General features: G+C 50.1%; 1 protein-coding gene and 2 long non-coding RNA genes across 6 annotated transcripts; 1 reads left to right on the top strand and 2 right to left on the bottom strand.

Annotated features, from left to right (window-relative positions):
- Positions 1-1160: 1160 nt before the first annotated feature.
- Positions 1161-12980, bottom strand: LOC141730640 (uncharacterized). The gene is made up of 3 exons (XR_012582224.1): positions 12475-12980; positions 5912-6040; positions 1161-3718 (listed from the first exon to the last, which is right to left on the bottom strand). It is a non-coding gene; the product is annotated as an uncharacterized LOC141730640 (long non-coding RNA).
- GATA2 (GATA binding protein 2) lies at positions 5050-21292 on the top strand. Of its 4 annotated transcripts, none has more exons than XM_074549794.1 (6): positions 5050-5260; positions 12095-12582; positions 13234-13833; positions 16438-16583; positions 19520-19645; positions 20470-21292. In XM_074549794.1, the coding sequence occupies exons 2-6, from the start codon at positions 12354-12356 to the stop codon at positions 20767-20769; spliced, it is 1401 nt and encodes a 466-aa protein (XP_074405895.1). In that variant the 5' UTR covers positions 5050-5260; positions 12095-12353; the 3' UTR covers positions 20770-21292. The 4 variants fall into 4 exon arrangements, with proteins under 4 accessions (XP_074405895.1, XP_014121474.1, XP_074405894.1 ...); XM_014265999.3 differs by lacking the exon at positions 5050-5260 and adding an exon at positions 11122-11545; XM_074549793.1 differs by lacking the exon at positions 5050-5260 and having other exon boundaries at positions 11618-12582.
- Positions 21293-23774: 2482 nt separating this feature from the next.
- LOC141730674 (uncharacterized) lies at positions 23775-25315 on the bottom strand. Its single transcript, XR_012582289.1, has 3 exons — positions 25202-25315; positions 24519-24664; positions 23775-23860 (listed from the first exon to the last, which is right to left on the bottom strand). It is a non-coding gene; the product is annotated as an uncharacterized LOC141730674 (long non-coding RNA).
- Positions 25316-27169: the final 1854 nt, after the last annotated feature.

Genomic DNA, 27169 nt, shown 5'->3' with positions numbered 1-27169 from the left:
GCCCCTCCAACAGCATGGCTGGGGCCACTGAGACACCCCTGTGGGGCCTTCTGGCGATGGAGGGATGGCAAAAAGTAGGAAAAAAAAATCCTTCCATCCTTTTGCCACCCTTGGGGTTCTCCCCATTTCCACATATTCCCAGAGTGTCTATTTTTCCACATTAAAAGGGATTGGAATAAGTGTCACATTGCAGCACGTATCTGTGAACAAAGCCACAAGTGTGAGTGGCCACATGCACAAATTCTCTCCCCCGATTTCCCAGGTTTTCAGGAGTGACCTTGGGAAAAGAGTGAGCCGTAGTTCTTCACGGCACGGGTGATAACGTGTTTGCCACCATTCAAACTGTCTGAAGGCTGCCCAGGTTTTACTTTATTGCATTTCCAGGTGTCACCGAGACCTGGTTGAATTACGTTGCCAACTCCTTCATAAAAAAAGAAAAGTGACTTCAGGACTCACAGGAGCCACTCAGATGTGTGTAAAAAATATATATATTTTTTTCCTTTTTTTTCCTGTAAGCCTGCAATAGCTAAAACTTGTGAGTGAAAGGCTTTGGGAACCTATGTAAATAAAGATGTTTAATCATGGGGGAAAGCAGCAGATGCAGACTCAGAATGTTGCAGCCACAGCGGGGTTTTTGAATTGTTACGATCCAGGGCAAATTCGGGCGGTGCCGTCCCGGGGTACCCGTGAGGAGCCCCCGGACCCCGGGAGAGCTCGGTTCGTGCCAGAGATCAAGAGCCGGCCCGTCCCAGTGTCCCGCTGTCCCTGTGTCCCGGTGCCCAGGTGTCCCAGTGTCTGTCCCAGTGTCCCGCTGTCCCTGTGTCCCGCTGTCTCTGTCCCGGTCCCGGTGTCCCTGCCCCGCCGCGCTCACCCGCCGCTGCCAGAAGGTGCCGCCGTCCGCCTGCGAATCGCTCCCAGCCCAATTAGGCAGCAGGTATCGGCTGCAATCACGGCTGCTGATAGAGATAAATGGCGAAGGCACTATGTGCCCAACAATAGTGTTTTTTTTTTTTTAAGAGGAAAAAAAAAAAAAGAGAGAGAGAGGGAAAAAAAAAAGAAAAAAACAATTGAACTTTTCATCAGCTGCTAATCATGATTTTTTTATTGCTTTGCTTAGCATTTTCTGGGGAATAAAACCTCAGAGGAGCCCAGTCTTTTGTGGAAAATGAAAGGGCATATAAAAAAATGAATGTACATGGATTCTAAATATTTCAGGTTGTATGACTTTGTGTTTGACCTTAGCAGAAGATGAACTAATCCTGCAATATAATAGACTTTCATAGAGATATGGAAAATGGCTGCTTTTTTATCTCAGTTGCCATGGGAACCATCAGAGAGAAGGCCTAGCTGAGATGCAATAGAAGGTTATTAAATGTGTGCTTGTGTATATTGGAAAAATACAGCTTTTTGTCATCTTGTGTCACTCATAGGTCTTTAATGCGTAATGTTTAGGTTATTAATAAACTAACACAGGTCCATTTTTTACAGAGAACAACTGTGAATACAGCTATACAAAATTAGTACAAGTTGAACATTTGCAAAACTTTCAAGCGCAGGTAGGGGCTGCTGCTTGCCTGCAACATCCCATCAAAGTTTCTCTCTCTTTCCAGGCAGGGATGAGATGAGCTTTGCTGGACAGGCAGAGGAGATTGTGGGTGTCCTGTCCCCAAGCCAGAATCTTGCTGTCCCCTTGGCCTGGGGGTCCAGGGCAGTGCTGGCAATGTGTCATGTGCTGCAGAATAAAATGTTTCCTTGTCTGGTTGCTGGCACAAGCTCAGGTAGTGCCAGAGGAAAGAAGATCGGGTGAGCCAAAGGGACTTCTGTCCCTGGCTCTGGGTTGGAGGATCTCCTGTTCTGGAGCTGGGGAATGCACACCCAGACTGGGAGGTGTTTACTGTTATATAGATGGGTTTTGGGAGGGAAAAAAGAAAAGAAAAGAAAAGAAAAGAAAAGAAAAGAAAAGAAAAGAAAAGAAAAGAAAAGAAAAGAAAAGAAAAGAAAAGAAAAGAAAAGAAAAGAAAAGAAAAGAAAAGAAAAGAAAAGAAAAGAAAAGTTAAAAAAGAGAGTAAAAGAGAAAGAAAGGAAGAAAAATCTGATACTGTCCAAAGCAGGAAGGGACAGACTCCATACTAACTCTAGGAGAAAATAACTCCCTTTCTGTAAGGTTTATTTTTATCCCACAGAATCACCAATTTCTTCCCGAATTTGGGCTGTCTCAGGTGCCCTGTTGTGCCTGTGGCTGGAAGGGATCGCCCAGCTCAGCCTGTGGAGGACTGGCCAGGGTTTGGGGGTAACAAGCTGGGGGAGCCCTGGGAGTTTTCCCTAGATTGACACAGCTGAACCCTGAGGCTGCCGAGGCAGGGCAGGACTGGGGCACAGCTGAGCCCGGCCGTGGCTCTCTGCGTGGGGACAGAGGTGCTGCCACAACTTCATCCCTCCCGAAACACTGGCTGCCCAGGGATGCAGGTGAAGGAGGCTGTGGGTGCAGGAGTGAGTGCCAGCAGGTGCCCAGGATGATGTTCTCAACTCTTCTCCCTTCCCTGCAAATCCACCAGTGCCTCAGCAGAGCAAGCCCAAATTTCCAAGCGTGCTGTGTGGCAGCACCCTGCACGCTGAGCTGCTGTCCCACCCGGCTGCCCCGGGTCGGGACGGGCAGAGGACACTGCTGTCATCCACAGAATCCACAGCGAAACCCTTGGCGTGTGCCAAGAGCCTCGGGGGTGTCCCGGGCCCGGCCGGGGGCAGCCCCCGTGCTCAGCAGCCCCGCATCCATGCATACTAAGTAAAGCAAGGAATACATAGATTTTGCCTATCTGCCGATCAAACGCGGAGATCTGCTCTGGTAAATGATGCATTAGATGCGGTGGCTGTATTTGTTGTGTGAGTTTTGAAAGGGTTCCGATAATCTGGAAGCGAGAGATAAGGAACACCATTTATTCAGCAGCACTTTGGAACCAATTTTCAACCCTGTTCAACCCCATTCTCCAGCAGCCTCCAGGAGCCCAGGAGATAAGGATTGGGCTATTCATTATCTTCACAAGGAACAAAGATTAGCTAGCAGAGATGAAAAATTACCCCTGGATAGTAATAATAAGGAAGCTAACCTGGAGAGCTGCTGAGCCTATATTCTCCTTGCTGCTGGTGCTGCTTCTTCTCTTTTAAAATTCTCTCTTTTTTTTTTTTTTTGAATCAATATTGAAAAGGTTGGGGTTTTTTATTTTCTTTTTTTTCTTTCTTTTCTTTTTTTTTTTTTTAATGGGGGAGGAAATCTTCCCCCACTGTCTATCATATTTTTCAATATGATATGGTTGTTACCGTGAAAGAGAGCAGAGCACGGTCCCCCTTCCTCCCAGACTTTCAGATGACATCTTTAGTACGAAAGCTTAACAGGAAAGAAAAACATCCTTCTTTTCCAGCGGGCATGAGGGAAAAATCCTGACTCGCTGCCCGTGCTACCCCCGATGTCCCTGGTGGCACGTGGAGGGGTAACCCGGGCTGTCCCGGGACAGCGCGGGGAGCTCGGCTGGGCACCGCTCCGGTCTCAGCCCCCTGAGCCCCCGGCTCGCACAGCCCCGTCTGACCCCGCTTGGGGGAAAATCCGCAGCCTTCAAACCCCACTTTTCCCGTAGTTTTTCCGCCTGAGCGACAGTTCCTCGTTTGGGAGTCGTTCGGTGCCGGGCGATCCCAGGACGCGGCTGCCGACGGCGTCTCCCTCTGCCTGGGCACAAGGGAAAAAAGAGGGGATAGATGTATGGATGTGCTTTAATACCACATTCTTTTGTATTTTTCCCCTGCATAAATCTGGCGATGTATCTTCTCTCAGAGGATGAAGGGTAATACAGGAGGAGTAATTAAAACACTTACTTTGGAAATGGGCTGCGTGGGGCTGATAAGAATTATCTGCAGCATATCAAGGACCCTTTTTCCCCCGAACCATATCACAAAGACAGACAGAAAATGCCAGCAGAATAGGATCCCCCCCCCTCTTTTCCCTGCTCACATTTTTACCTCCATTATGATGATAATTCCTCTCCCGCGAAACTTTTCTCCATCCTTTCCCGAACCATATTTCGTTACCCCACCACCCGCAGGGCCCCCGCCGGACGGTCCGGCCTTTGTTTCTGCATTAATGTGGTTTTCCCGCAGCCTCGGGCGGGGGTCCCGCCTGTCCCCCCCTCTGGAGAATCGCGCCCCCGGCAGCCCGAGGGAAGCCCCCAGCCCCGCACACACTCGCACCGGGCAGGGAAACACCCGGCAGGTGAGGGCTGCCAAGCCAGGGCTGGGGCGAGCAAACATTTCCCAAAACATTCGTTCTGCATTTCTTAGAGCTCTACGAAATGTGTATTTTACCGTCTCTTTCCTAGCTATAACAACGACTCGTCGCGTAATATCTGCTTGTGCCTCTTGCAGCTTCTCTGCTGCCTCACTTACGTGCAGGTGCACAGCCTGAAAGGCTGAATTTGGAAGGGAAAGGTGTGAGAAGAAACATGAGGTTATGCAAAAACCAGGCTGTCAATGGGAAAAAAAAAATCCAAGACTCCCAAAGCATTTCCTTCACTAGAGAGGGAAAGAAAATTAATACGACTAGGAGTAATTTATAGGAATAATTGATCCTACTAAGGGTCTCCCCCGCAGCCCACCTTCCCTGGGATCAGAGGAAGAAACGAGAGGCTCGGGAGAGGCTGGGGCTGCGGCGCCCGGCGTGCCGGAGCCCGCTTTCCCCGCGCCGGGGATGTGAGTGCGTGTTGTTGGTATAATATCAATTCATTTAAAATATGAAAGTCAAGTCGCGTAGACTGTGACAGCAACCGTAACAAAAGGTGCAAGCAACAGACAATGTGATGTGCTTGTACAGATATTGTAATGATGCAAATGAAGTGGAGGGGACGAGCTGCCGTATTATGTACATAAATACACAGTGGCTCGCCGTGCCATCCGTGAATGCAGGAGAGTGAGAGAGAGAAGGGGAGGGAAAGAAGGGAGAGAGGAAAGGAGAGGGAGGGAGGAGGGAGGAAGGGAAGGGGGGAAGGAGGGAACGGAGGAAAAAAAAAAGGGCTCAGCTCGGAGCTGCTGCCAGTTTGCAGCGGCGCGCTCGGCCGCAGCCCCTCCGCACAGCCGCGCTCCGGCCCCGGGCACCGGGGAGGCTCCGGCGGCCGAACCCCTCCCCAGCCCGCCGAGCGGCCCCGCCAGGAGCACAACTGGCGCTTCCCGTGCACCGTGCGGAGAACTGAAAGAAAAACGAGGAGCGGCGAGAGGCAAGGTAAGGGGCCGTGCAGCGCGGCTTTGCGCGGCCCTGCCGGCGCCGAGGCGCGGGTCCCGATGGGGGAGCTCTTCTCTCGGGGCAGTTTTCCCCCGGGACAGATCTGGCAGGGATTGTAAAGAACGAAAAAACGTCCCCGGAGCGGCCGGAGCTACCGGGCTGCCGCCTCGCAGCCGGCCGGGCGGAGCCGGTGCAGCGCCGCCTGCCCGGGGGCACCGGGGGCTCGCCGGCTCTGCCCGCGGCGGGGCTCTCCCCGCACCGCGCCCGCGGCAGCGCGGCCGCCGGGCCCTGGTTGGCTGTTTTGATTTTTTTTTTTTCTTTCCCATTGTCACTGGGGTGATTATTTAAATCTCCATCTTGGAAAGTTGCATTTCACCCAGGGCGGCCAGGCAGAGATTTCCCGGAGACGGGGTGTGCAGAGAGCCCTGCGTCCCCTCCCCGCAGCTACATCCTATCTCCTCTCTCCCTTTGTTGGCAGATTTGGGCATTAAAAAAAAAAAAAAAAAAAAAAAAAAAAGAGATGTGAGGGTTTGTTCTGCCCCGAAAGGCGGCAGGGCCCGGCCCCGCTCTCTCTGCACCTGCCTGCCGGGGAGTCCTCCCGTCCCAGTCCCGTGCGGCAGCTTTACGGGGCTTTGCATGATTTAAAATTACCCAGGCACATCGGGGCACGGCCGCTCCTCTCCGCCGACGCTTTCACCCCTTCGCCCTTTTTTTTTTTCTTCTGTTTTTGTATGTGCAAAGTTCCCCTCTTTATCCTCCTTTTGCTTTGAGGTGCTCAGGCTGGAAGGCAAGGAAAAAAAAAATAAAAAAGAGAAGCGTCCAGGAGCGAAGCCTGCCTGGTTTTGATGCGATTTCAATAAGAAAAGCGATTTCACTGAGGGAGTGCGAGTTTCGGTGGCGGGGATTGTTCTTCCCCGGCGCACGGAGCATCTTTATTAAACGCAAATATTTTTTCCTCGGAAGTCTAAGCTCCGGCCTGGCTTAGCCCAGCGGCTCGGGGCAGGCGTGAGTCGAGTCCCGTTCACCGTGCCGGGTCCGTCTCTCCCCACCAAAGTTTTGCCTGAAGAGAAACAAATCAAACCTGAGGGGTCGGCCTCCTTCCTCCCTCCTACAACAGCTTCTTCCGAAATAACCTTGAAAGAAAAAAACCCAAAAAATATATACATATACATAAAATTAACGAGATCCTGCAAACGAAATCTTTCCCGGCAGCTCCTGAAAAGGAAAATTATACCTTTTTCTGGACAAAGCTGGCGTGTCCAACCTCCCACTTCCCCACGCACGCATTTCTCTTCGGGAACTTACACAAAAGGCGGTTTTGTGGGCAGGCTGGGGTCTGCTTGAGGCTTTTCCTCCCCTTTATTTTGCAGCCTGGCCAGCCAGGGGGCTGCGGGCACCAGGCAAATTGCGGACAAAGCGCAGGTGAAGACGTGTGCGGGAGCGTGTCGGGAGCGGGAGTGGGACCGAGGGCTGCCACGGTGGGCTACAAACTCCGCAGAAATCCTCTGCGGGATGGGGATAGCTTATTTACCAAAACAAGCAAAAAATTAATTTTTCCGTGATTTATTCCCCTAGACATATCTCTAGCGCTTTCCCCCCCTCTTTTTGTTTTTCTTTTTGTTTTTCCTTAATGCAGTTTAAGTCAGGGTCTTGTGGTTACGACGTAACTGTGTCACTTTATAACCCTATCAGGAGCCATTAATACGATTTAGTAACGCAGGACGGGGGAGCCGGGGGACACGGAAAGCAAAGCGGAGACAAGACCAGAGGGCCGAAAACACCGAGAATTTTTTTTTTTTTTTTAAGGCAGAAAGCAAGAACTTTCTCTCCCCCCAAAATCCAAGGAGATACCTCTGCGGGTGTGGGGGCTGCTCGCAGGGATCGCTGCCCGGGGCTCCTACCTGCGGGCGGGGGCAGAGCCGGCTCTCCCCATCCTGCAGGAGGGGAGCAGGGGCGGGACACCCACGGCAAACCCTCCCAGCCCCTTCCTCAGCCCGCCCGGGGCTCGCACACCGCCCGCCGGCACCGGCAGCGCCGCGGCCCCGTGCGCTGCTGAGCACCGAGCGCTTCCCTCTCGCCCTCTTCTCCTTTCTTTTCACGGAGTTTTCCTGCCCTCCCTGCTGGAGTCTGCGGGCTGCACCCCGGGGAGGCAGCGGGCGATGCTGCACGGGAGGTCTCGGCCCCGGTCTCCGCTCACCGGGACAGGGTGGCCCTGGGGGCACCCCAGGAACGAGGGGTCTCCCCTGGGGTCTGAGGGGTCTCCTCAGCTACAATTTTTCCCAGATCCAAATACCCAGAATGAAGGGGGGAAAAAAAAAGAGGAAGAATCCCCTCTCCGGGCATGTAAATAAATGGTCCGTGTGCGGCGCCGGCTTATTTGTTTTCTGCCTTCTCCTCTGCCCAAGAATAGGTGTCAACTCTATCACATGGCACCGCTAACTGTTGCTAAAACATGTTGTCGTCTCCCCCCTCCCTTAATGATATGACATCACTTGTCAATCAAATCAAAATAACCAGTTGTGCTTCTAGATCTGGGAAAGCTCCCTTATTAAAAGAGAAAAATAAATTGCAACAGCAATAATAATAATAAAAATAAAGGTAATAAAACTGAGCCCGTAGTGCCCGGGGGAAGAAGGGGGGAAAGAACGTAAAAGCGGGTTGGCAGGCGCGGGGTGAAGGAGGGGGCCCGGCCGGACCCTCTCCAGGGAAGCTTTGGCAGAAAATTGAGGGAAGAGCTGCTTAACCAGCCGTGTGAGCGGCGGGCTGCGGAGCGGAGCTAAGCCGCCCGCCTCCAGCAGCCAGCGCAGTTCGCTGCTGCTCCCGGCGGGTGCATTAATTCAATTAAAACCCTCAGCCGTGCCGCCGGGGCGGTGAGCGGCCGAGCCCAGAGCCGGCACCCGGTTCGCCAGAACCAGGCAGCGGGGACGGGGCAAGTCAGGAATTTAAAAAATAACAAAATTGGATAAAATTATAAAATAGAACAAAAAAACCAACATACTGCGAGCTGCCAGCTTAGGAAGTCTCCCAGCTCAGGCGGGCTCTCAGCAGAAATCTTTCATCCCTGCCGGAGGGGTCATTTATTTTACAAAGGGCTTGAATGGGAGGGGTTGCAGAAGGCGAGAGGTGGGTGCGAGGAGAGGCGCCGGCCGCCGGAGGAGAGCACCGGGCGGCGGGAGCTGGTAGCCGGACCCCCGGGCCGGAGGTGGGGCGGGCGCCGGGGAAGCCGGTCCGGAGCCGCCGCCGCCGCCCGCTCGCCCCTTTTGTTTTCCTTCGCCTGCCGGGCCTCGGGTAACCCGAGACGGGGGCTTCAGGGAGCCCTGGCCGGGCAGCGCCGGGGTCTGCCTCGCCATAAATCAAGCCGCCTGATTAATCTTTACAATTTGTCTTTTAAAACAAACACGAACGAATTATCAGCTCGTTAACTGCGATTTTATCACCTGCCTAAAACAAACAGCCCACCCCATCCCCCCCCCCCCCCAAAAAAAAAACCCCAAAATAGCGTCCCCGTGCTGACGGCGGGAGAACAGTAATTAAAACATCCAAATTAATTAATAAGCATGTAGCGAGGAGCTGGATTTGGCTGGCGGCGGGAGCCGGCGAGGCCCGGGTGATCCCGGCTGACCACAGCCCTGCTCCGCCGGCCGGGGCTCACGGGCACGGCGCACCCCGGCCCCGCCGCCTCCGGCTGGATACAACGAGGCGCCGAGGGGATCTACCTGCAAAGGGCAGCGTTTGCTTTATAGTTATAAATCTTTCAAAACATTTAAAAATCCTTTTTCGGGTGATACAATCCATTTTCGGATCATACTTGGGTGATTTTGGTGCAATTAGAAAGAGAATGCTTCGGGGGGAGAGGCTGGATTCTTGGAAAGCCCGCTTGGTTTTCTCACTGCCTTTTAACTTTCCCTTTTTAATTTTTTTATTTTTTAATTTTTGCTTTGTTTCCCTTTCCTCCCGGTCACCACGGGACTGAGGCTCCCGGGCACTCTCCGCATTTGCCCTCCCGCACCCCGGCCCCTCTCCCACCAAGCCCGGCCCAGCGCCTGTCCCCGGCCTGCCCGGGCCAACCAGCCGGTCCCGAGAGCAGCCCGGCTCCATCCACCGCCCCTTCCGCGCCCGGCAGCCGCCGGAGGAGCTGCCCGGCCCCGCCGCTTGCGACCCCCCCGCAGCGGCAGGAGGGGGCGAGGGGCGCCGCGGTCCCGGCGCCACCGCACAGCCCCGAGGTCAGGGGGCCGGGAGGAGCGGGACACCCGGGCTTGGGGCGGAGGAGGCGACACAGGAGAGCATGAGAAGGGGGAGGGGGGGAAGCGTAATCGCCTCCCCCTGTCCCAACCTTCAGGTCCCCCAGTATGGCCCCCGCTCCCGCGGGCTGCGCTGTGCGTTCCCCCCGGGGGGCTGCCTTGAGGGTCCCTTGGGGGAAGGTTACAGGGGGACAACGAGTAGTGGCGGGGGGAATAACAAGAGAGGGAGCCCCATGTCGCTCCGACCAGACGTGCTCCGCAGCGAGGAAAAGGAGCTTTATTATTATTATTATTGCCATTATTATTATTATTATTGTTATTATTTTTTAAAAAGTTCATTTCCTGGCGAATTTGGCAGTGACGGGTGACGTCAGAGCCCCGGCGTCGTAGTGACTGGGGCGGTCGGGCCGGGGGAGGCCGGCTCCAGCTCCCAGCCCCCAGCGCTGCCCGCCGCGGGGGCGGCCCGGGGGCAGCGGCAGCAGCGGCAGCAGGAGCAGCATCCTCGGGGCTGCCCCCGCCCGCAGCCCCCGGTGCGAACCCGCACGGCCCCGATGCCCCGCGCCCCCTGTCCCGGCCGCGCCGTCGGGCTGGAGCCGCGAGCCCAGAGCCCCGGGCAGGGACGGTGTCCTCGCCCGCGCCCAGCCAGGAGGGCCGGAGGATTGCGATCAAGCGTTTCCCTTTTTCCCCGAAAGCAGCGGCTGAGGAACGGGACAGGAGCGCCTGGGAAACGGGACATGCAGCAGTGCCCGGCCTCGCTCCGGGGTGTTGTTTGTGCCTTTCCCATTATTATTATTTTCCGCCCCAAAGGCGGACCGGTTTATCCGCACCTTCGCGGGTGGCGAAGGCAGACCGGCGCCCCGGCTGCTGCCGCTGAGCTGCACCACAAACTCCGCAGAAAACGCCTGTTGATTCGGGATGCACCTCCACTCGCCGCCCCAAAGCACACGAATAATTGCAAATAGTAAAACTAATGTTTGGTTTTTGTTATTAATTATTTTAGGAAAAAATTGTGAGGTTGGGGAAATAAAAAAAAGCATTAGCGATGTCGCAGCCTCGCTGGGAAGGCTGCACTCCGTCCCAGCGTCCTTGTGCCCGGCCCGGCTCGGCTCCCCGGGCCCAGGGTTGCCAGCCAGCCCCAGTCCGGGTCCGGACCGAGCACTACGGGCCGGGTCCGTCCCTGCCCTGCAGCCGGCTCGGAGCGGCCCCGCTGCCCGGGCCCTGCTCGTCCCGTCGGTCTCCGGGGTCAGCGCGGAGCCTTGCAATTATTTGTTTTTAATTATTTTTTCCCGATCCAGACAGTTATTTCAAACTAATGTGACCGGGCTGAGGTCTGTCCCGCTCCCGGCTGCGCGCCGCTGTGCCTGATTTAAGGGATTTTAGCATATTTATCTCCCCGGTGCCGATTTCCAGCCGCGGGCATCCCGGCGGCGGCGCTGAAAGTCGCGGCTCAGCGGCGGGGCAGCACCCGGCGGAGTCAGCCCCATGGCCGAGCCCTTCCCGCACTCCATCTCCGCTCGGTCCCCCCCTCCCCGCTCCGCATCCCGCGCTCCCCGGCGGGACCCCCTCCGTTCGGCCGTCCCCGCCCCGCAGGGGCGTGCAGCGCCCGGGCGGGGAAAGCCCCCACGGCGCTGCCGGGCGAGATGCTGCGAGCGGGGGCAGAGGGGCGGAGGAGGGGGGTCTGCCGCGCTCCCCCCCCGGGCCGGCTCCGTTTGGGGCCGGGGGTGCGGTTGGGGGCGGTGTGGGGCGGCGGGATTGGCTGGCCCGGCCGCCGGCCCTGCGCACCCCGGCCCGTCTGCGGCGCCGCGGCCAGCTGGCGCCAGCGCTCATATAGGATGCGCGGGGATGGGACCGAGTCGGCCAGAGCAGCGGCTTTGCCATCTGAGTAACACTCTCCATCCAGCCTCCTCGGCTCTTCCCGCGCTCGCTCTGCCTTTGCCCCCTCCTCTCCCTCTTCGCTTTTTTAATTCCCCCTCCGTTCTCCCCCTCCTTGCCGCACTCGCATCCTCCACGCCGGCATTCATCGCCTCCCAGCCTCCCGCGCCGGGTAAGTGTGGGGCGCGGGGGGGTCGCCGCGCCACTGCCAGGGCGCACTCGCTGCTTTCTCTAAACACCCTTCTCTCCACTCTTCTTCTCTACCCCCTCCCGATTTCTCCCCCTCCTTTTCCTTTTGTGTCAGTCGGAGTTCTTGCTAGAACTACGCTGTATAAGTTCTGCCGTTCTTCCTTTTTTACCCCGCTTTTGAAGCCAGCTGGAAAAACTCCTATTGACGTTTCTAGCGAGGAGGGGGGGGGAGAACGAAACTATTTCCTTTTTTCCCTTTTTCCTTTTTTTTTTCCCTTCCTTTCCCTTCTTTTTTCCTTTTTGTTTTTAGTTAAGAGTTTGAAATGGATCTCTGTTTATTTTGCGGGGCAATGAGCAGGGAGAGAGCAAGGCAAGGAGTTTTGGGGACAGGATATTTTTGGCAGGGAGGAGGGGCTCTGCTTCCCCCTCCCCTTCCATGTACCTCTGGGAAAAGAAGCCGGCCGGGAGCCGGCCCGGCGAGCAGCGCACCCACGGCTGCCGAGCTCCTAAACCCTCCTGTCTCTCCCTACAGGTGCTGCCCTGGCGCTTCCCCGGACCTGCCTCCGCTGCCCGCCTGTTGACGGAGGGACACGCTGACTTCAGGGGTCCTCTCCCATTCCTCAGAGGGCGCGCTCCAGTCACCCGGCGGTTTTCTTTCGAAGAAAAGCCACCCCAATCTCCTAAAACCCAGCGGGCAGCGTCCAAAGCGACCCCCCGAGCAGCACTCCCCGCCCCCACCGAGCGCCGCTCGCTCCTGGCCTGGGGGTGGCTGAGAGGGGAGGCCCAAGGCCATGGAGGTGGCCACGGATCAGCCTCGCTGGATGGCCCACCACGCCGTGCTCAACGGGCAGCACCCCGACAGCCACCACCCCGGGCTGCCTCACAACTACATGGAACCGGCGCAGCTCCTACCTCCGGATGAAGTCGACGTCTTCTTCAACCACCTGGACTCACAGGGCAACCCTTACTACGCCAATTCCGCCCATGCCCGGGCCAGGGTCTCGTACAGCCAGGCACACGGTAAATGAGCACCGCGGCCCCTTCCCCGCCGTGCGAGCCGCGGGTGTCCTGCGCGGGGTGAGGAGTTTCATTCGGGGCCGCCTCGGTGTGTCGGAGCCGGGGAAAAGGAGGTCGAAAACAGGATAGACAGGCAGGCACGGGTGGATTTTAACCCTAGGGATAACCAAGGGCTAGCGGAGGGGAGGGAAAGAAAGGGGGGAGGTGAGAGAGGAAGGGGAAACTGTGCGCACGGGCTAAAACTTCTCAGACACGGCTACTTCCCGGATGCAAAATACAAACCGATTCAAACCGGCGATGGATTTTATTTGGGGGTGTTCTTAGGAGCCGAAGAGAGAGCATTACGGCAGCTCAGAAAGATAGAGTAAAAAGGGGCTTGCTGCATTTTTCTAGGAATGGGGTGGGAGGAAAGGGATTGCCTGAGTGCCCCTCCTGCTCCCCTTGCTCCTTCTGGCCGGGCTGGCTGGTATCTCCCTCAGATGGGACAGGGGGAAGGGGCTGCTGCACCAGCCTGGGTGCTCTTCCCTGGGTTGTGGAGTGTCTCCCGTGGCCGCCTTCCCTCCGGCTGCCCAGCCACGGGGAGCTGGGGTCTTCCCCGGCCGCTCCGGGCTGAGCCGCCCCACGCTGACCCCAATCGCTCTTGTGTTCCTACAGCCCGCCTGACCGGGAGTCAAATGTGCCGGCCTCACCTTATCCACAGCCCCGGGATCCCTTGGCTGGACAGCAGCAAGGCGGCACTGTCTGCCCATCACCACAACCCCTGGACCGTCAGCCCCTTCACCAAGACACCCCTTCACCCCTCGGCGGCCGGAGCGCCTGGGGCCATCTCGGTGTACCCGGGAAGCAGCACCTCCAGCACCGCCTCCGTGTCTTCGCTCACCCCGGCCTCGCACTCCGGCTCCCACCTCTTCGGCTTCCCTCCGACCCCTCCCAAGGAAGTGTCCCCAGACCCCAACTCCACCAGCGCCGCCTCCCCTTCTTCCTCCGCCGGGGCTCGGCAGGAGGACAAAGACAGCATCAAGTACCAAGTGTCGCTGTCGGAGGGGATGAAGATGGAGAGCGCCAGCCCGCTCAGAAGCAGCCTCACCAGCATGGGGGCCCAGCCCTCCACCCACCACCCCATCCCCACCTACCCCTCCTACGTGCCGGCAGCCCACGACTACAGCAGCAGCCTCTTCCACCCGGGCAGCTTTCTGGGGGGCCCCGCGTCCAGCTTCACCCCCAAGCCGCGGAGCAAGGCTCGGTCCTGCTCGGGTGAGTGTCGCAGCCGTGTCCCGCCTGGAAGGGCCACGCTCCCGGGCTTCGTGCGGGCTCTCGGGGCGAGCATGCGGGCTGCTGCGAGGCTGTGAGCTTGTGCTGGCCCGCTTCGGGACAGGGGGACAGGTGACTGCTCGGTTCTGCTTTTCTGGGTTTTTAGAAGTAGGAGATGGAGCCTGGGCTGGGCTCCTGCGGGCGCCGATGCACACAGGGCGCTCGAACGGGCCGCGGGGCGCGGGACCGGGGCAGGCTGAGCCAGCAGCCCGCGCTGTACAAAGAGGGATTTATATGGAGAAAGAAACCCGAACCCTTTTCATCGGAGAAAAGCAGGCCTCAGGCTCCCGAGGGGCTCCGGCTCGACCCTGCTCCCTCAAGTCAGGCAAGCCCCCATGGATGACACATGGGGACTTTCCAGCCATAGGTATTTCTCCCTCCGTAATTTCCACGTCCGTCTCTCCATTAACACCACCCAAAGCTCCAGCGCAAGATGAAAGCGAAACTTCCCTGGCCTGTCCCCTTCAGATCGCAAAGGGCCTTTTTCCCTTCGCGTTTTACAAGAGCAAAAGTTCAAATATAGTTTACATACCAGTGCAAAAGACTAAGGTGTCCAGTCACTGCTAAGTTACTCCAGCCTAACTTTAACTAGAAAATACGTCCCCCCCCGGTTTTTTTTACCCTGAATCAGACATATCTCTGCTTCCAAACAACTGCCCGCAGACCTTTCCCATGCTCATCCTTCCTTGCATTTCTTCTAAAAGTGCGGTCCTAAATCTGTAAATTAGGCGACGAACGAAGTTTTGACCCCACTTTGAAATCACAGTAGTTATACAGCTAGACACAAATTATGACAATTTATGTGATTCTACTGACCTTCTTGGTTTAGTATTCTCACCAATGGAAGGAAATTAACTGCAGTATATTGGGGCTGAATTTAGACAGTCCCTTAAAAATAAATGGCCCTATAGGCATTTGCATATGTATTCCATTGAACATATTTGCTTATGAATACACTACATGTTTTTATTTAAGTAGACAATAATTTAGAAATGTGATCTCTTATGAGTTTTGCAACAAAAATACCAGCTATTTTTCAAGCTCATCAGTACTGTTTCAAATGATTCCTGGGAAGGGAAAAATACATTCTTTTTCTGCTGTTATTTCCAGGCAGTTGCTGCTATATGTATGCATTTTTAGTGCCTAGAAGAGAAGCTACAGGCAATGGGTAGTCCAAATCTCCTGAGTCTGGAATCTGACTCAAGATCCAGGTCTCTAAAGACAAGAAGGATCCTGAGTAGCTTTTTTAAAATTTTTGTCCCATAGCTGCTGCTGATTTTTACATGGGGGAAACAAGGACTTTTTTTCTTTTGTTTTAGAGTTTCTTCTTTTTTTTTTTTTTTTCCCTCTGTGAGGGAGCTCCCAGTGTAAGGAACTGGGGAAAGTTCGTGACCACTCAGTGTTTTTGTAGGAAAACTAAAACTCACGACAGGACGACTCCTGCAGCTTCCTGCCCTAGGAGGGACAAGAGCTGCAAATGCAGTGCCGCAGAGCTCCCCTCATTTCTCACTCCAGACTGTGTTGTTTAAAAGCTACCCACTCCCTAGATTAAGGCAGACACGAGCCCCGCTGAACTCAGCATGGCCTGCTTCAGTTATTAGCAAAAAGAATTTCCTTTCCAGTTAAATACTGTAGGATTTGCATAAACGGTATTAAGAGAGATTTCTATATTAAGCAGACCTGCCCTCAAACCATCCAAGGCAAATGAACTTTTAGCAAGAAGCTCTCTGATGCAGGAACAGATATCTTGGAGTTACATGTTGTGTTTTATTTAATGCAGCCATTCTACAATGCTATGTTTACCACATAGTACTAAAACTAATAATGAAGGTAAACTGCTCCCTACCAAATCCAGGCTGGACTGTTGAAAAATCACAGAAACAGAAAAGCACTCAAGCCTCTTTTTACAGTAATGTCCAGTGAAACTGAACTTTCTCAAAGAACAGCATTAACTGCATTTTTATGCCTTTAGAACAAAAATCATAACTGAGAGTCTGGTATTTTGTGTCCTTTCCCAGTCTGCTCTGCTCTACTTTCTCATCCCGTAGCATTTGCAACAGAAAAGAAAGAGCAGAATTGGAGGTCTTTTTGCTTAGATTTATTTCTAGAAAACCTCTTCCTCTGACTCTGTCTCTAAGGTGCTGTGTGTTTGCAGGTGTGTGTGTTTGCATGTGCACGCATCTTTCTGTGGCAGGGGAACCCGGGATTTCACCACCGCAGTGCAATAGATCCGGGAGGGGAGCGGTGCCCAGTGAGGACTCAGGGAGTTCTTGCTGAAATGATAACTTCCATCTGACACAATACGAGTGTCACTCTTTCTCACTTTGCAGAGATCATGACATAAAATACTCACTGGAGCCTGGGGGTTCTTGAAACACTGAGCTCCTTGCTGCCTGTGCTGTAGATGTCACTGCTGCCTGGTTGTGCTTAATTAACAGAATTAACACACTGTTTTGACTTCTGAAAAATACCTAAAGGACAATGCAGAAAGATTTTGTGAATTTGTTTTTAAAGAAAGAAATCTGTTTTCTTCATGTTTCCTTTTAGAAGGCAGAGAGTGTGTGAACTGTGGAGCCACTGCTACCCCTCTCTGGAGAAGAGACGGCACCGGGCATTACCTGTGTAACGCCTGCGGGCTCTACCACAAAATGAACGGGCAAAACCGACCTCTCATTAAACCCAAGCGAAGGCTGGTAGGTGTCTTTATTTCTCCTGGGTTAGGGGATAAATAAGGCAGCGGGACCACCCACAGGCACGAGCCGGTCGTGCCTTGTCTGTGCTGAGCCCCTGCGTGGAGCCGAGCTGTACTGTACCCTGCGCCGGGGCAGTCACGGCGGGGTCACTGCCGTGCCTCGGGGCACATCTCCCCCTCCGCCCCCATCCCATCCCGTCCCGTCCGGGCAGGAGCCCCGAGCCGCTGTCCCAGCCTCCCTGCCGCTCACAATGCACGCGGGATATCGTGTGTCCTGCGCCCCGTTTGTCCTCAGATGACAGCTTTTAATTTAATTCCTCATTTACTTGGCCTCTTGGGACGGTTTGGGCGCACACTGGGAGCGAAAGGGTTATGAGCATGAATGTCCTCCACCATGGACTAAAAAAAAGTTCCAGCTTCAGAAAAGCAAAACAAATCAGATGAGTCAAAGCTACTGCTCTCCACTCAAAAATTATTTGTATAAAAGCCATGAAGTAATTTTCACTCTTATAGTCTCTGGCAATATTAATATTGGTTCCCTCCCCAGACAATCCCCTACTGTTAAAAAAAATCCTATTATTTTTCCATGGAGTCACCTATACTTTGTATTTTCATTTGACTGATTAAAAAAAAAAAAAAGTCCTTTCTAAGCTCCTGGTAGTAGTTTCCTATCCGGATATCTGTACGTTAAAGATAATGAAACTTTGTGTATCTGTTTCCTGACTCTAAAAGCTTTAGAGAGTTTCTATAGGCAAGCCTTGCCAGTCATGCTTGCTGTTTTGAAATTTCTAATACACTCTACTCCGCAAATAATGCGTAAAATGCTAAGAATAATAAATATATTTTTTGGAGCTTTGTGATTTATGGTGCCTAAGTCTCCTAGCTATTCGTGGGCAAATATCAACGAGGTTTAGAGAGCAGAAAATTGGCATTACTGTTCTAACACTGGGATGGGATATAGAAGATTTCTGTCCTGAGTCAGAATTTCAGCTATGTAAGCTTCTTAATGACTTGCCTTCTAAAGTGACTGACATATAGAAAAATGTTAAGACAACAGTGTAACATTATCGTCTCTCAAGCTCAAGTGCTTTCCAGACTGAATGGGACAGGCCATAGAGTTAAGCAGCATAGTTGAGTATCAGTAAGCCATCTCAAATATGCAAACATAGGTCTCCACCTTCCAGTGTCTTGGGAGACTGTTATACTTAGCTCACTGTGCAGGGTTTGGGGGGCACTAGAGAGGTTTTCTTTTAGTGTTTAGCTGTTTAACTGTTTAGTTTTAATTGATTTACAGCTTTGTTTATTGCCCCTTTTTCCACTGTAGTTCGCTTGTTTGCGGGGGAGAGGAGGTGGCCATCTTTGGGAATTTGTTCATCTGCCCTGCAATAACAAAGTGATCGTATTAATAATGTCAGCATTTGGACGTCTGGCATTAATTGTGTTTGGGTTGCATGAGTGCATTTGCAGTAGGGGGTACCCCCTCTTTCTGCCTTTGGCCTGTTCTCACAGGCGAGTAAGGCACCGAAATATATGAGTCTCCGAGGGCCTGATTCTTGCCTAAAGCTGCTGAACCGTCCATCAGCTTTGGGAAAGTTACAGGGGGCCATGGCATAAATCAGGAAGAAAGTGAGAGCAGAACCCTGTGCTCCTCTTGGGTGAGCGGGCTGAGCTGTGCTTCCAGCGGTGCCCCCACTGAGTTCCCTGGAAATCTCACTGCCCTGGGAGCGCCTCTGCTCACGGAGATGCCCAGTGCATTCCTGTGAGCTTTGCTGGGCTTCAGCCCATGGCTCTCCATGGCTAACTGCAGAAATATCCAGGGAGCAAGGCCCCGGGGAACGACAGCGATTGATACGCTTTAGGAAGTAAACTCCAATTTAAGAAAATACCGAGTCCTCAGCATTAATTCAGCAGCACAAAATGGACTTGGTGTTTTGACCACTTCTAGAGGGTTTCTAATACAAAATAGTTTCCCAAAATACGGGGTGCTGTTAGTCTGTCCATAACACTTTCTACATCAGTGTCCATGCACAAAGGATGCTTTATCGTGGGGTCTGCTAGACAAGGGCCCGTCCAGGAATCACGGGCGCCTGCACTTCTACTTTTCCTGTTCTTGTTTTGGGAGGTGGGTGAATGTTTGGGCTTTTCTCTTTCCCCTCACCTTGGTTTCAGCAGAACAATCGTTTTATGACAGGGTGGTGGATTTTTTGGCGGTTTTGTTTAATTTTAAGACAGTTGTTTGAGGGCTTGTCAGCCAAGGAACTAAGTAGGGACAGAGGCGGCAGACGGGGGTCAGCGGAATCATTGCTGCAAGGCATGAAATTTGGTTTGCTAAATATTTAAAGAAAGTTGGAGCCGGTTTTGTTTTCGCCCTTTCACTTGTAAATGCAAACTGAATTGTCAGTGATGGCTCTGATAAATACTGCACCCAGCTAAGTAATGTGGTTCATTTTCTTTTGTGTCCATCTTTCAAGGGCCAGAGTAAGGGTAAAAAATCACATTCTTAAAGATTCCCTAGTTTCAAACGCAGTCCCAACATTGGCAAAGACTAAAATTGAAGAAAAAGAAAAAGGCAAATGCATTTTCATGACGGAGGCATTCTAGAATCCTGAAAAGGGAAAATTTGAAAAAGTCAAGATTATTTTTTCACCCCTCTAAAATTTTTGTTTGTGGAATCAGAGATTCATTGTTTCTCTCCTTACTTCTGTTGCACACAGAGTGCCATGGGGCTTTAAAGTTTGCATAGGATAATATTTAAATTTAAACAAAAACATAACATCCATAAAACTTAAAACCGACAGCATCTTTCCTCCAGCCCTGATACTCTGTAAAATCTTAGTAACAAGTTCTCCCCAAACTTAATATTGAGTCCAATTTGACCTTTCTCATGATCTCCCTCCACCTGGCGATACATTTTAATTTTCTTTTTCTTTTGGTTAGTCAGCGGCCAGGAGAGCAGGGACTTGTTGTGCCAACTGTCAGACAACCACCACGACCTTATGGCGACGTAATGCAAACGGGGACCCAGTTTGTAATGCCTGTGGACTCTACTATAAATTGCACAATGTGAGTATTTACTCATCTCATGTGTCGCTGCTTGCCTAGTGTGGATTGATGTCTTAACTGCATGGTGTTCGCTGGGCTTTTATTGGTTTCAGGGGTTTGGTTGTTGTTTTATTCCTTGCCCGTCTCTAAGGTTCCCCTGGGAAGTGACAGCCGTTCTTTGTCAGCATAGTGATGCTAAGTTCAGTGACATTACAATGTATTCGCTTGGCTTCTGGCTTGGGCAAACCAGGCTAAACAGAGCTGCCACACTTGGTTTTAACTAAGTGGGTTTTGTGTGCAGTTTCCCTCCAGAAACAGAGGCCATTTGGAAGGGGCTCTGTGCAACAATTAATCCTGATGGGCCATCTTCATTTTGACTTGTAAAAAAATAATTGTATCTAAGGCTTTGTTGTATTATTTAATTTTTTAAAAATAAATTAATCCTGAGCAGGACCATTTGATACGTTGGAATTATTTACACTGTAGGTAACAGAGGTTACTGGTACAAGATTCCTCATGTCTCAGGACTGAGTTTGGGTCAGTGTGTGCCTCCTAGTTTGATCTTCTATTAGGAAATTAATGAGGACTCAGGGTAGGCCTACAGGAAAGAGACTCATCAGCTGCCAAATTCAGTTCAATTTGTTTTTCATGTCTAGGGGTTTTTTGTGTGTGTGGTTTTATTAAACAAATCAATATAAACAAATTCTGCAGAGAGAAACACCATTTTTTTTGGCCAGTAAAAGGTCTCCATCCAGGAAAAACACATGGGGGCTGTCCAAATATTTTCATTTTTGCACAATAAAGTCATTTTGTCTGCATGAGCCTGATTTTCTCATTTCTTGCAGGTGAACAGGCCCCTGACCATGAAAAAGGAAGGAATTCAGACCAGGAATAGGAAAATGTCCAACAAATCAAAGAAAAGCAAGAAAGGCTCTGAGTGTTTTGAGGAACTGTCCAAGTGCATGCAGGAGAAGTCGTCTCCCTTCAGCGCTGCTGCCCTTGCCAGTCACATGGCGCCCATGGGGCATTTGCCCCCTTTCAGCCACTCTGGACACATCCTACCAACACCTACCCCCATCCACCCATCTTCCAGCATCTCATTTGGACACCCACACCCGTCCAGCATGGTTACAGCCATGGGATAAAACCTGATGACCAAGAGACCCATCCAGATATTAGGAACATGGGACTTTGCCTAAGATGACAGCAAGTAAGACAATGTTCTGCCAAGAGGAGAATGTAGGGATGGCAAAAGGAAACCTTTGCTCCCATGTGGTTAACTTTTAATGCTGGACTAAAACCTTGCAAATGATGGGTCTTCTGCAGAAATGTGTAGTGGTGCCTGTAATGCACTTTGCCCCCTCAGGTATAAGAAAAAAGAACTCACCTGTTCGATACTTAATGGTCCAGCAGGAAGCAAAAGATGGCAGAAGCTGAAAGAGAAGGCTTGGAACTGGTTTTCCTTTCTCTCTTTGTTATTACTGTGAATATTGTAAAGAGATATAAGCAGCCTCCCAGGATGGAACTGGCTCACTGGAAGCCAGACATGCTGGATTTCTATTGCGGACTTTGGGATAGGGAAAAAAAGAAGAAAAAAAAGCCAAAAAGAGAAAAGTAAAAAAAAAAAAAAAAAACAAACAAGAGAAAGAAAAGGGCATCTTTATTAAACCATAAGTTTTAAAATCAGACACAAAGTCATATTTATTTTATTTTCCACAAAAAGCCTCAACCCCTCTGATTGCATGTTTTTGTGCTGCCATTTGCAATGGCTACCCTGTAAGAAAAGCTGCCTTCAAAACAAGGAGAGGGGAAATTTACTTAACAGCCCTCTTGGATTAGCTCCATCTATCTTCCATACCAAAGTTACCAGGAAGGGGGAAAAGATTGTGAGGGCCAGGAACAAAGCAAAAATGTAGCCGTAATACGGGATTTTAATATACCCAAGATGGTGATTATTTTGACACAATTCCTTCATTCTTCTCTCTAACATGAAATATTTATTTTAAAAAAGAGCTCCTCTCCCAACTACCCTATTGTTCCTCAAACCAGACAACCTAGGTCAGACAAACTGTTGGGAAAAAACTCCGGGGAAGGCAATCCTGCACTAGCAAGGGGTGAGAGCTGCAACACAATTTTGGTAAATGCCTGTAGAAGTTCTAGCACAGCCAAAACAGTAATGGGGCACAAAAACCATCCTGCTTGCAGACTCTGGAGGTTGAAGCATTTTGTTCTGTTGTGTTGGCAGCTGTCGCTTAAAAATGCAGATTAGCTGCTTGGGTAAACTTTGGGCAGTGTGGCCACCACATCCACATGCAGCCAGCGCCTGCTGTCTCAGGCACCCACCCCGGTGGAGTCCACCGGGAGCAAGGGCAGAAAGGAGGCTGGGATCACTGGAGAGGGGAAAAAGAAAGACAATCAGTTTGAGCTTCACACATCCATCAAATCCCAGACGCAGAGACAGCTGAGGGAAAGCATCATCGTTCTAAGGGGAACGTCTGTTTTCCATAGCGGATTTTATATGAAAACAAGAAAAAAACAAACAAAAAAAATTTAAATCTCCCATTATGAAACCATATTGTACGTAAATGACCGAAAACAAAGCTATTGCCAATGTGAAGTGTATTCTATTGATTGTTATGATCTGATGCCTCTTGTGATCACAAGCTCCAGTATAACATACGGTGTACATATTTAGGTATACTTCTGATGAAAATGCCCCAATGAACAGAGGGGTTTGATAATGTAAACCACGTAAGCTTAACTCTGTGAAAAGCTTTTTATTTTATTTTTTTAAATTTTAACTATTTTGTTGTTGGGTTTTTCTTTTTCTTTTTTTTTTTTTTTTTTTTGGATCAAGCCAAATTGTATCTTTACTGCAAAAGTCCTGCTTTAAAGAAAAAAACAGAATGAAACAAAAAAAGGATGTATGTAAATTTTTTTAAGCCTGTAATTTTTAAGCCTACTAAAATGTAGTATTTTATAATTAAGAACCAAGCAGCCATGAAAATCCTGCTTTCCTCTTTTTTTTTGGTCTGTGTAGGCATATAGGTGCACTTTGTAAAGAAGTGGAAATAAATGCGAAACTAAATTGGTTGGGAGAAATCATAAAAATTTTTAATCTACTGAGGTAAAAAATTAGGTCCTTTTTGCTTTTTACCTTTTACAATGGTACAGTTGTACATTATTTGTACCCAACTCAAATTTCTGTAGGATTTGGGCAGAGGGGAAGGGGTGTGGATGAAAGACAGGGATTACTGATACAGTTGACAAAGTGCAATATATTGTCAGTCACTGCAGCATAGACAACAGCAGTTGAGATTTAAATTATTTTGTACTTGTATCAGCATAAAAAATTCTTCAGTATTTTCTGTTTTTATTTTAATTTTTATTTTGCTTATTTTTGGATTAGTGAACTAAATTATTGTTAATTATGTACAACATGTTTATATATTGTCTGTAAAAAGTGTATGCTTTCCTCATATTCCTTCCAGGTGAATATTGCTAAAAATAATAAATACCTTTTTTGTGAAACTACCTGTGCCATGCTTCATGTCATAAAAGCTGCTTTTAGTAGCGATAGAAGAAAAATTATCGTCATTGTTGCCAGTTGAATTATTAGCTTATACTTTATGCAGAGCAGGCTATGATATTTTGAAACCCTAACAGGGTAGGACAAAACAAGGTAGTTAAAGGATGATTTAGTATTGGAAGCACAGGTACAAAAGCTCATTCTCCAGTGTTGTTTTGGAGTGACGAGGTCAAACAGTTAAGTGTGCCTAAGTTTCTAAGCTAGTTTAAATTTTGAGGGAGCAGCCACATTGGAGATGATGAACTGTGGTTTCTCTTGAAATTTTTTACTTGTGTTTCATTGAAGTGTTTGGAGAAATACCTTTACATTAAAAACATATTTTAAAAGCACTGTAAACATAGAAAAGAGGCCAGCTGCTTAATGGATTTCAAGGCAGGACCTGTATTAGATCAGGGAAAGTTCTCCAAAGGAATACTCTACACCTGGAAACCTGTTTCTTGCCATTTGTCATTATCAGTGGCATGAAGGGAGGAAGTGGGGATGGCCAGCCTAGAGCTGCTGCCCTGGGTGCAGGGAGGTGTGCACATGGACTGGCATGTGAGGATGGAGAAAAGTGCTTACCAAACAGATCTTCCATTGCACCAAAACTTTGCAGCTGCTTTCATCACACAGTGGAGTTTGACCGACACAAGGAACCCCTTGGGGCCCTACAAAGTGAAGCAAAGTCTTGCAAAGTCACCCTGCCATGTGTAGGGGTGGGCATTGCTGCTGCAACAATATTTTCAAGAAAACTGCTAGTGAATTTTGGGTTTCCTCCTTTGACCCCCTATGGAAACCAGCTTGGGGATAACTACTCATTAAGGAAAAAAATGACCTGGGTTATTTTTTCAGTGTGTGTGCGAATTCCAGCCCTTTCTAGCAGTGCTTGTCTTTTCTCCCTGCAGCCTCCTGCCCAGCCCCGGTTGCAAGCCCTGCTTGTGAATTCCACGGAGCTGCAGCAGCTCTCCATGTGCTGAAGGAAGAACACACAACTGGGACAAGGCCTTCCTGCATCATTTCAGACGAGTTAATCATCTCTCTAACTTGTTCAGCAAGGCTTAGTGCAAACACCCATTAAAAAAGAAAAAGAAAAAAAAAAAGAGGCCGTTTATAGCATACTGTGCAAGCTTCATTTAAAAAGAAACATTTAGAAGAAACATGTTCTTTTTTAGACAGGTTTAAAATGGGATTATAACTAAACTCAGCCTCTCTCCCTCCATCTTCAAATAGCTAGAACTAGCAATATCTCTTTAAAATTTGGAATAATCGAGTTGTTTGCTTTGGTTGCATGGTACATATCCCACTCAGGTTGTGATGGTGGCTTACCTGGGGGCAGCCTCTCTGCCTCTTTGCTGGTTGGGTTGCATCCACTGAAAGAAGTGGGGTCCTAATCCATCAGGCTGTCAGGAGGGGTGGTGCATCCCCCAGCGCCCAGAGGAGCGTGCTTCTCTGAGCGGGGGCTTCAGCAGTTCCTGCAACACAGATAATAAATAATCCCACATTTGTCAGGTGGCACTAATCTGTGAAAGATCAAACCATCTCTCTGCAATGTGTGTATTGTGTTTGTCTCCAGACATTTCGCATAGCAGAAGAAAAACAAACAGCAGGGAATGGAAATGGAGCAAGTGTGTAAAGTTCAACGTAAAGTGTAAGCACCGAGCAGATATCAAGGCAACAAATTGGGATTTATAGGCCTTTCAGTACCACCAAACACTGGGGGACGGGATTTTTGTGAGGGGGGAATCCTGACATTACTTGCCTTTGGTTCCTGTTGTTGGGATTATTGTTTTAAGCGGTGCTTAATTGTCATGTCTCCACGGCCACATCAAAAGCCAAGAAGATTAGGTTACAGGGAGTGTTTGATGTCAAAATACAAAATAAATAAAAGGGAAGCTGAAAAGGTACAGTATTTTCCATGATGTCTACTGAGGTTTTTGCTTCAAACATCCCTCTTTTTATTATTATTTTGCAAAGGTTGCACTTTTAGTGACAAGATTTTATTTACTTACTTTCAAATGGCTCCACTGCTTTCCTGCAGCAGCTCGAAAGGGTTAATATCCCCTCTTTGATGGCAAACATGGTATAATTAACGCAAACTTCTTAAGTATCCTGGTGACCTGTAGATGGCCACATGAGAATTTTGTTATTTACTGACTTGCCAAACGTTTATTGCTTATAGAAGGACAAGTGGGAAGCAGGCATTAATTTTGATGCTGTTATCTGTGATTGCATGTAAAGTTCATAGCAGAGAGTGCCTATATGTCAACTGCAATTAAGCACTTTCCCATTTTTTAAAAAGTTAATTTCACTTTGCGGGAGGGGGTTGGGGCAACAGATTTACAAACTGAGATCCTGCCCATCCACAGAGCAGGCGTGACACAGCCAGAAATAGGACAACTTCCCCTTACCTGCAGGCTGCAAAAGAAAACAGTCTGGCGCCATGGAGCATTTGATCCTTGGCTTCTCCACAGAGACAGTCAAATCAGGACCAACTGTGGCAGGGCAGAGAGGGACAGCTTGTGGGGAGGCATCTCCCCTTGGAAATTAGCTTGAAAAACAAAAATGAAGCAAAAAAAAAAAAGTGGCTATCAGGTGAGCATGTTCGTTTATCACCAACCTGGACTGGATTAGAATGCATGACCTAGAAGTAAAATGCTTTGTTTAGCCCAATTCCCTGGGCCATCTGGTCCTTGCAAGTAAACATTTCTGAGTGAGAATAAGTGACTGTTCTTTAAGCCTGGTGATATGAGTACAAACCAGGCTGCTCAGATCAAACCTCAGCAGCAGGGCAGCTGGCTGGTGCCAATTCAGAGACACCATTTGCTTCAACAGCTTTGGGTGCAATTCTCTGTGGTACCAGCTTTGCAGGCAGCCCTGGTGGTTCAGTCTGATGTGTCCCTGCCGGATCCAGAGCTTATCCTAAATCCAGGGCTCACATTGCACCAAGGTGCTGCTGGGAGGTCTAGGACCCCTGTCAGAGGAGACCCATGGGAGACACTGCAGAACTGCCCTGCATTTGCAGTAAGAGCCAAGTTGCATTTCCGAGCACCGAAAGTGCATCTGAACAAAATGCGGTTGCAGGGTGAGAGGCACAGCAGAGAGAACTTCCAGCAGGTAGAAAGACAATAGTGGACTAACCCCTCCTTCAGGGAAAGGCTTCAACAAACCACTGAGGGAGGGAACTGCTACTGTTTGGTCTATAAAAACCTGAATCAGGGAAGTATAATGTTAACCCAGCCTGTACAGCAGCACCAGGCAGAAAACAGCCACCTGCCTGTAGCCTGCACGCTCCTCTCTCTGTAGTTCTGCACTCTGGGCTGCAGGGAGTTATTTGGGGGAAAGTTGACTCTGGCTCAGGAGGGTCAAGAGCCTGTGTAAATAAATTATTTGGAGTTGGGCCTATCAATGCCAGAGTGTGAACATGGACCCTTGTTTCTTCTAACACCTGCTTCACCAAAGTCTTCCTCAATGCTTTTAGCTTCCTCTGGCTCTTGATTCAGCTCCTGCCTGCTCTCTGTCAGGCAGAGAGTAAACAGCAGATTTCTTTACTTGGGAAATTTTGTTGTCTATTTGGTTGTGATTTTTTGTCTCTGGTTCTTTAGTTCACTCCCACTTGCCCACATTGGCATTCTAGTGGCTGGTTATACTGCTAGGGTGATCTCAAGGCAATTCTTACTGGATTTTGCTGTAAAATACAGGTTATTACAGATCACTACAGATTATTTTTCCTGCTTTAATTCAACCCATCTATTATTTTATTTTATTTTTATTTTCTTTTTTGTGGATCCTTGAAAAATTTGGAAGTAAAACCATCCCATGTTGAGAGTTAATCGTAGGTAGAAGAGAACTAGATGAACAAAAAGGAACAGACCAAAATTGTTCACATAACCTTTGAGCCCACAGGCACTCTGGACTGCACACTATTTTCTTCTTTCCAAGCATTACTCCCAGCAGCACAGGAAATATGTTCTTGATGA

The sequence above is a fragment of the Zonotrichia albicollis genome, chromosome 12, assembly GCF_047830755.1.
Source record: "Zonotrichia albicollis isolate bZonAlb1 chromosome 12, bZonAlb1.hap1, whole genome shotgun sequence".
Lineage (NCBI taxonomy): Eukaryota > Metazoa > Chordata > Aves > Passeriformes > Passerellidae > Zonotrichia > Zonotrichia albicollis.
Note: the sequence above shows the minus strand (reverse complement) of the source record. Positions and strands in the feature narration are given on the sequence as shown.

Bases quoted from the DNA above. Each gene is read 5' to 3' on its own strand.
- GATA2 (XM_074549794.1), top strand. From the start codon at position 12,354: ATGGAGGTGGCCACGGATCAGCCTCGCTGGATGGCCCACCACGCCGTG. The intron at 12,583-13,233 runs GTAAATGAGCAC...GTGTTCCTACAG, and splicing joins CTCGTACAGCCAGGCACACG to CCCGCCTGACCGGGAGTCAA. The intron at 13,834-16,437 runs GTGAGTGTCGCA...GTTTCCTTTTAG, and splicing joins CAAGGCTCGGTCCTGCTCGG to AAGGCAGAGAGTGTGTGAAC.